Source organism: Neltuma alba, unplaced genomic scaffold, assembly GCF_004799145.2.
Source record: "Neltuma alba isolate B1F8T4 unplaced genomic scaffold, ASM479914v2 tig00012659_pilon, whole genome shotgun sequence".
Lineage (NCBI taxonomy): Eukaryota > Viridiplantae > Streptophyta > Magnoliopsida > Fabales > Fabaceae > Neltuma > Neltuma alba.
The window spans coordinates 24,290-33,269 of record NW_021637092.1 but is presented as its reverse complement, the minus strand read 5'-3'; the positions used below and the strand labels follow the sequence as shown (position 1 = coordinate 33,269).

The 8,980-nt window shown below is 36.5% G+C and overlaps 2 protein-coding genes across 2 annotated transcripts; both read left to right on the top strand.

The window, feature by feature from the left end:
* The first annotated feature begins 821 nt into the window (after window positions 1–821).
* Window positions 822–2,574, top strand: LOC114729650 (serpin-ZX-like). Its single transcript, XM_028916687.1, has 2 exons — window positions 822–1,343; window positions 1,807–2,574. The coding sequence occupies exons 1-2, from the start codon at window positions 822–824 to the stop codon at window positions 2,572–2,574; spliced, it is 1,290 nt and encodes a 429-aa protein (XP_028772520.1).
* A 3,196-nt stretch (window positions 2,575–5,770) lies between these two features.
* Window positions 5,771–7,091, top strand: LOC114729648 (serpin-ZX-like). Its single transcript, XM_028916686.1, has 3 exons — window positions 5,771–6,274; window positions 6,353–6,366; window positions 6,443–7,091. Exons 1-3 carry the CDS (start codon window positions 5,771–5,773, stop codon window positions 7,089–7,091), a joined length of 1,167 nt encoding a protein of 388 aa, XP_028772519.1.
* The last annotated feature ends 1,889 nt before the right edge of the window (window positions 7,092–8,980 follow it).

Genomic DNA, 8,980 nt, shown 5'->3' with positions numbered 1-8,980 from the left:
ATTGTTTTTTAAATGGAGACGAAGCCACCCACCGAAGATTCAAAGATGGATCGCGCTCAGTTGTTGTTCAATAGTCATCGCTACTATCTTCCTTCTCTGCCTATCTCTTGATTGTAGTCGGTGAATTGGTGTGTTGAAAATTTTGTTGGGGGCAGTGAGACAAAGATAATGGAGAAAATCATTTACACTTTGTCATTTTTTTAGGACAATCAATTGATGGAATTGTTACATTGCTAATGAGAACCAAGGGAGAAGAGTTATATTCTGAAGACGATTTTTAGAATGGAGAAGAATAAAACGCTGCAAGTTGGCAGGATTAGAGGAGACTGAGAATTGGGGATTACTATTAGTAGAATTACAAAAATACTTTTAAGTGTAATTGTGAATTTTAAGTTGGAATAAATTAACAAAATAATAAAAATTACATATCATCTATCAAGTAATTTTAAATAATCTGAAATGGACATCCATTCCGTTAAATTTAACATCCACTTTAATGGTAAGAGGTTAAAATGTGAGTTTTAAAAGTTGAGGATGTTATTTTTAAACTTTCAAAGATGAAGGAGGTTATGTGTAAGAGGGTTAAAGTTAAAGGGAGTGATTTCTATTTTGGCTTTTTTTAAAAAAATTGTTAATGTTTGCCTTTGGCATATCGGAAACAAACAAATCATAAGAAGTCGCGGCATGATCTGTTAAGATTCTTTGTCATGATTGTATTAACTTTCTGACCGGAGTTTTAGTTTCGCCCCGTCCTGAGGAAAGCTCGAAGGCAAAAAGGAATACTCTAGGAGCAGGAGGTTAGGGTTGAAGTGCTCTCCATCATGCAGTTAAATCTCCTTCATCTGAGGAATCGGCTTTTCATCACTCCATGGCTAGAAAGGAGTGTCCTTTCCTTCTCCTTCTGCCCATTTTCGGCGAACCAAACGGCTTCTTACGGCAGCAGAAGCAAAGCAGGTGGGACGAATAAAAAACGTCCCACCGTATTCCACAAATCGATGATGTTCGGAAACCATCTGCTTGTGGACGGAGAAATGGACGAAAACAGGGTGCTTTCACCCTTGTCCTTCCAAGTGGTGCTCAGCCTCCTGGCCGCTGGCTCCGGCGGCTATACCCGCCGTCAGCTTCTCACCTTCTTCGACGCCGATTCCGTCGATCAGCTCAATCACTTCGCCTCCCGAATTTCCGAGGACATCATGGCCGATGGTGATCCCGCCGTCGGCCCTCGTATGCGTTGCTCCAATGGCTTGTGGCTTGACCAATCCCTTACTTTGAAGCCCTCTTTTAAACAGATTCTAGACTCTGATTATAGAGCCGCTCTGAACCCGGTGGACTTTCAGACCAAGGTAATGTTCCGTCATTTTTTAACTCAAAATCACAATATCTTTAATTAAATGAAATTAAAATTTTATATTACTCATAGCATCGTCAGGTTCTTTCCATGATGGTATTGACTTGTTGACTCCCTGCCATATGTCAACTTCATTGAGTTTCATGCCTAAAAGAAATCATCTCATTAATTCTTATATTAATTGATGCAGATATGTGCAGCCCGTTTATATTCTTCTTAAATGTATAATCAGCCTTTTTAATTTGTAAAAATTAGCATGAGTTCCCTGTTTCTTGCCGCAAGGCTTGAGGTGCTTGTTAGCTCGATTCACGAGTTTGAGAGAATACAAGGATTTCATGTGTCTCTTGGAGTATATTTTTGATTTTCTTATATATCCAGGATAAACAAGGAAATTAAGGTAATCAGGAACGACAACTTGTTCGCTTGAAGTGCTTCTGAAATGGCTATAATTTCTGCAGGCTCCTAATGTGAGGCAGCAAATTAATTCCTGGGTGGAAAATGAGACAAATGGCCTGGTTAAAGACCTTATCCGTGAGGGGTCTCTCAACAACTCAGTAAAACTCGTCTTTACAAATGCATTATACTTCAAAGGAGCATGGGATGAGGATGAAAGTCCACCCCTTCCAAGCACAGAGGATCGACGGAACGAAAACTTCACGAGGGTTCCCTTCATGATTGGGAAGAGGAGAGAATTTGGTAGATGGTACGACGGTTTTGAAAGGTTCTGTCAGGTACATAAAAAGCAAAGTGAAGATAGGCGCTGTTTCAGCATGGCTTTCTGTTATCCATTGACACACACTGGTGATGGGTGTATAGCCCATGTTACTGAAACCGTAATGGATGTACGTGACCGCTCCACCCCAAAATTTAGCTGTTCTTCCGAGGTGGAAGCTTCTAGTATGCTGAGGGGACTACGGGTAACATTGCCATTCTCCGGAGGAAGGTGGAAAGAGATGTTAAATTCTTTTACTGGTCCAAAGTTATATGTTTTCAGCATATTGCAGAAGTCGTTCATGGAAACAAATGAACAAGGGACTGAAGCTGCTACAGCCACCACCGCAATATTAATGTCTGGGTGTCCTGCATGTTTGCCCCATGTACCTAAAATGAAGTTTATAGACCGCATCCCATTCCTCCTTTATGCTGGAAAAGATGAGTATGGAGGTATTCTCATGGCTAAAATAGATTTTTTCATTATGCAGGTGGTCAATCCTCTTCCAATATAGTGTTCCTATTATGTGTCAGCATTATGAGTTGTAATTTAAATGTTTGACTCTCTTTAGTACTTTTTTTTTTTAATCGCACACTCTTATTCGATAATTTAGATGTTTGACTCTCCTTTGATACTTTATAAACTTCAAAATTTGGGAAGGGATGTGGGTTTATCTTAACCATTAAAATATGTTTTCTAATTTTGCTCTTAGTTATTGCTTCTCTCTCCTTTGCATATTCTTTCCTATCACAATTCGTCAATTCCCCACATATTCTCTTTCATTATTTTTCTCATTTATTGTAAGAACATATTTCAAAACAAAAGTATATTTTTAACTTATATATTATATTTAACTAATTTTAACTAATTATTCGATCTTTATGAATTAGTTATTTGAAATTTATAATAAATATCGAACATAGTATTTACAATAAGGAATAAACCAAATGACTCATTTTAGGTGAATGTGGAGCGCTTAAAATAAGCAGCACCAAACAAGCACAATATCAATGTGTTATATCATCAATATCATCATCAATTCATTCAATATTTAATATACTATGAATACCTCTTCCACCTAGCTAATACAAAAGCAGCTTATCCTTAGTTTAAGACACAAAATACTGTTCAGAAGCATGTAAGTATAAAGATATGTATTCCACCAGCTTGCAGTTAGCCGAAACTCATTAATTGCGTGCTTGTGGCTTGCTGCTCGGCTAATTTTCGGATTGTTAGCCTCAAAGATTCAGCACCGCAGAACATAGAATCAATAAGCACAGAAACATGAAGAAGGAGAAGAGGCCAAGCACTAAGAGAGAGATCTATATTTGCTTCCCTGCTCTAGGGCCGTTCTTGATCTCTCATATATAATGGAAAGGCAAAGTTTCATTCAAATTCAAAATCCAAATTGTTTAATTGAGCAGATCCCTCCGTCCCTCATCAAATTAAATAATATAAACTAAGACCCTAGAAGAAATTTCAGAGGGATTTGCCGGTTAGTTGCTCAGACAAAGAAGGCAAGGATGAGTTTCTTGATCTTTATACATTTGTTTTTAAAATTTTTATTAATTAAAAAATCTGAATTTGAGCTGCTAATTGTGTGTCACATATTTTCAATTCTATTCAAATGATTTCTATTTTAAATACTTTTATACATAATCAGAAGATAAATTTTATAGGACTGTGGAAAACACAGCCCTTTGCACTTTTAAGTTTTAACAAAGAATCAAGCACATAAATGTTGAATGACTCTTCTTTCTTGTTTTTTTTTTTTTTGGGCCTGAATACCAAATCACTGGTTTAATTGCCAACATCAACTTATTCTTTAATATTCACTTGGAGCTGTGATTGGAATTGTCTTAGGATTAGCTCTACACTCAAAACATTGTTCATAAGGATTTCCCAGCTTGATTACAAAACATGTGGCTTTGTGCAAGCCAAATTAGGTACATCCCCAAGCCTTGGGCTTAATGTTAGCCCATTTGTAGTGACATCGATTGCAGTTATATTTCAAATTTGAAATTAATGTGTGATCACCTTTGCATTTCTCAAAAATCCAAATTATTCAGACTCATAAGCTTCTTGAATCTTGATCAGCATAATTTTGACAACCACGTGTTATATTCAAAGGCCAAGGAAGTATATAGTTTGATTCTAACAAAAACTTTAATAATGAAAACTAAATATAAGTTAATTTTTTTAATCAAATTAACAACACATCTAATTTTGCGCTACATAAGTATCTAAAAATAAAATCTCAAAGACTTCTTTCTTTACAACATCTGATTTTGAATTAGTTTGATTCTCTTTTAGATTAAAAATAAATATTTTTTTGATTGCGTAAAAATAAATATTTTTAAATCCCATCCATTCTGCATACAGGACTGAGTGTGATACAGACTTTCATGATCATGGCAAATTCCAACATAATACTATAAAATTATGGCCTTCTAATAATACTTGGTTTTTCTCATCTTTTATCTTATCAAAAGAAACCCACACATCCAGTATACTTATAAAAAATTGAACACGCAAACTCCTTATAATAATTATTGACATGCGTGTAAATGAAAGCTATGTCAGGTTCTTTTTGTCCTGAGTTGTCTGGCTAGGAATAAGCACAAAATGTTCCAAGAGTCCTCTGTGGATTTCATTACAAATTAAAAATTTCTCTTTCATACGATGCATGAATTGAAATATTTGATTAGATTTTAAATTCTAATAAATTACAGTATTTAATGTAGCTCAAGATTTACTTCTTATAGGAGTACTAACTCCGGTCCTAATTATAAGATCTTGTTTATAGTCTACAAATGAGGTCTTATAATTAAAACTAGAGGGAGTATTATTTTTTTATTCATTCAAATGGGATTTGAATTAAGGACGCAGATCTAGGAGAACATATAACAATTTAAAATTATTTTTTTATTTCTTTATTTAAGCCCTTAATTGAGATACTATTTAATATGATGCTTCCCATTTAATTCAATATATTCAAATCCTAATTAAGATATTACTCAAATTTAAAATTAATTATTAATTTTTTTTCATTTGAGTCTCTAATTAAAATCTCATTTAATAATGAGACTCCTCATTTAATTCAATATACCCAAATTCCAATTAAAATATTATTCAAATCTCATTTATTGAATATATTCAAATCTCATAATATCATATCTGATCCATTTTTAAATGAATTGGATATTACAAGTTTTCAAAGATGTAGTTGATTGATAGTTGATGACGAGTCTGTATATTTATTTATATAATTTTATTATTTTAATTATATATATTTGATTTTTTATGGAACTTTCTAGATTCTCAAGCTAATAGAGTTTGATAACATTTTAGAAATTGCAAATTCTCCCAAGCAGCCAGAGAGAGTTATCGTGTCTCTATGTATATAATTTTTGAAAATGATATGATAATATTAATATTATAAAATTCAATGGACATCGCGACATTCTGAATTGTCGTTTTACTGCCCAATAGGAGTGAGCCCAGAAGAACCCAATAAGGAAGTTGGTCCGTAACAAAACCTTAAACAAACAAGAAAATAAAAAGAGACCAAATTTCTAATTTTACGGCCCTAGAGGGTACGTGGAATGAAAACAATCATTGCCCCCCCCTTAGTACTCTAAAACAACGCACCAAACTCGAAGACGGAAAAAACCTAGGAACAAGGGTTTGGGTTTGAACTGCTCTCCATCATGCGGCAAAATCTCCTTCATCCCAGGAGCCGGCTCTCCATCACTCAATGGCTGGAAAGGAGTTTACTTTCCTTCTGGCCAGTTTCGGTAAACCAAGCGGCTTCTTACTGCAGCAGAAGAGCAGGTCGGAAAAATCAGATGCCCTCTCCCATAGATCCATCCGCGATCTTCGGAAAGCATCTACTTATGGACGAAAAACTAGAAGAAAACAGGGTGCTTTCTCCTTTTTCCTTTCAACTGGTGCTCAGCCTCCTTGCCGCTGGCTCTGCCGGTTTCACCCGCCGTCAGCTTGTCAAGTTCTTCGGCGTTGATTCAGTCGGCCGGCTCAATCGCGACGCCTCCCAAATTTGCGGCCCCATCATGGCCGATGCCGCTGTCGGCCCTCGTATGCGTTGCTCCACTGGCTTGTGGCTTGACCAATCCCTTACTCTGAAGGCCTCTTTTAAGCAGATTCTAGACTCTCATTATAGAGCCGGTCTGAACCCAGCGGACTTTCAGGCCAAGGTAATGTTCCGTCACTTTTTAACCCCAAATCTAAAGTGTCTTTAATTAAATCAAATTTAAATTTTATAATTTGTGCAGGCTGTTGATGGGAGGCAACAAATAATTCCTGGGTGGAAATGAGACAAGTGGCCTGGTTAAAGACCTTATACGTGAGGGGTCTCTCAACAGCTCAGTGAAGCTCGTCTTTACAAATGCACTATACTTTAAAGGAGCATGGCGTGGGGAATCACTTCCATGCCTTTTAAGCAATAGCCAAGAGGAGCAAGAAGACTTTGATTTAGATCCCTTCTCGGCTGCCATGAGCAAGGAAGAATTTGGTAGATGGCACAGGGGTTACACAATGCTTATTCAACAATTTAAAAAGCCTAGGAAAGACGAGCGCGATGCCGAAATGTATTTCTGTTTCCCAGGGATAGACGCTGAAGATGGGCGAAGAAGCCTTGTTCGTGAAACCTTAATGGATGCAGGCGGGCACACGACCCCAAAACTAAATATTACTTCCGAGATGGAAGCTTGTGATGCGCTGAGGGGACTGGGGGTGACATTGCCATTTTCTGGAGGGAAGTTGACGGAGATGTTAAGTCGTTTTAATGGTCGGAAGTTATATGTTTTGAGCATATTTCAGAAGTCAGTGCTTGAAATGAATGAACAAGAGACTGAAGCTGCATCAGCCAGCACCGTGATTGTAACGTCTGGTTGCCCACCATCTTTGCCGCCGGTACCTACAATACGCGCGGAACCTGGATACCCCTTCTTCCTTCATGGAGGTCTTCTCGCCGCTAAAACAGACTCGGCGTTTATGGCATTATGTCCTTAGTAATCATTATGTCACGAGTTGTTGTTTAAAAATTTGACTGTCCTTAGCATTTGTTATTTTTATTTCAATTTCTCAGATGGAGGAAGGATCTTGTCACCTGCTCTATATTTGGCCTACAGATGCGGTGTGTGTGTGTGTGTAGATACACACACGTATATTGAAATAATAAGGGCACAGTACAAATAAGTAAGGATAAATCCAGACAAAAAGATCCCTACTTTGAAGGGGTGGATCGTTGAGGATTCTGACATCAACTCTCTCTTGCTCCGCCCGATGAGCAAAATTTTTTTTTCCAATGAAAACTGGAAATCTAACCTTAAACAAAACAGAATCACCCTCTTTTATCAATTTCCACCTCTCCATTTAAGGTTGGTTATTAATCAAAGAGGAACCAAGAATTATCCAACATACCTGCTAATTTAGCTAACATATCCACTGCGCCAATATGGTACAACCCTCTCAAAATTACATTTACAGCATCAATGCAGTCACAATGAAGAGCTATAGTCCTCTGGTTTAAAAAAAAAAAAAGGGCTATAGCCCTAGAGCCTTTGGTCCTACGAAGATTTAGACCTTGCACAATTCCAAGAAGCTCGGCCAAACAAAACATTATATTTCGTTTTTATTTTCAAACGAAGTATTATTTTATTTTTAACTTCTCCCCAAAAAAAAAATGCATTTAAAAAGAATTGTTACATTAATTGAAAAGCGAATGACATTTTCACTCAACCATACATAAATTGATAAATATCCATTTTTTTCAGACCCGTTGTAATTTGCTCCCTTACCTAAGCACCTCTTCCCACCTCTATAACCCTGCGAATGATGTCAAGTCACACTTTGTTGCTTGAAAATCATCAGTCTTGTGAGAATTCGATCAAGGAAAATGTGAGACGGGTCCTGGTATTATGCTAAGCTGCTAACATTAATCCAAATTAAATGAAACAATGTCATAAAATTTATAGACTCAAGCAATATATTTATTGCTCTACCCTGAAACTTATTAAATCACTGTTTAAAGTTATAGCAGTATAAATTTGTGCTCTATATGTGTAATGGAATTTTTGTGCCAAATAATGTGAGTATTTCGCCAACACAATCAATATTCTTATCGGTTAATTAAAATCTCCGTCTACTTCTTGGTTTTTTTTTTATTTTAAAAATAAGCAAACATCAATTTTTATATTGTCATGCCTGGCTAAGCAAAACTGATTACATGATTAGTTGTACTAATTCACAATGAAACTTATCATGGGGCATTCCTGACTAAGAAAAAGTGAATAGTTATTTTCTACACAAATCTAGGTAACAACTTTGGTTGAACTAATTCTATAAAAGTTGTGGAACTTTTTCATATGATCAGCAATCATTCCCTTCTGCTTGTTTCTTTTTTCTTTGGCTAGAGCGCAAAGCAAAACCAGTGTTGATCTACAAGTGCTGGTCCCAAAATCAAGTCACAATCCCCAATGTTGTAACCCACATATTCCTCCTGTAGTTCCTTCTTTTTCACTGCAACACTCCACCTTGGCCTACAAAGTTTGAACTACAAAATATGACACTATAAACATATTGACATAAACAATCGCTGAAATAAAGTAATGTTACAACAACCTTACCATAAAGTAGGCATCAAACGTGTGTCATCCAACTTGCCCACCGCCCTCTTTTATTTCTCCCATCAGCATGCAGCACACCATTGACATGACCTGTTCACACATGAGAAAATTAGTTTCAGCTTGCACAACATCTATTATAAACGATATCTTATTAGATGGAGATTTCATTACATGGTTACTAACTCTATGCATTCCGTCCAATGACCTTAGATCATCACGAGCTACATAGAAGTCATACAAATTAACCAACCTCCTCCAGGTCAAGTACACATT

Bases quoted from the DNA above. Each gene is read 5' to 3' on its own strand.
- LOC114729650 (XM_028916687.1), top strand. From the start codon at position 822: ATGCAGTTAAATCTCCTTCATCTGAGGAATCGGCTTTTCATCACTCCA. The intron at 1,344-1,806 runs GTAATGTTCCGT...TAATTTCTGCAG, and splicing joins CGGTGGACTTTCAGACCAAG to GCTCCTAATGTGAGGCAGCA.
- LOC114729648 (XM_028916686.1), top strand. From the start codon at position 5,771: ATGCGGCAAAATCTCCTTCATCCCAGGAGCCGGCTCTCCATCACTCAA.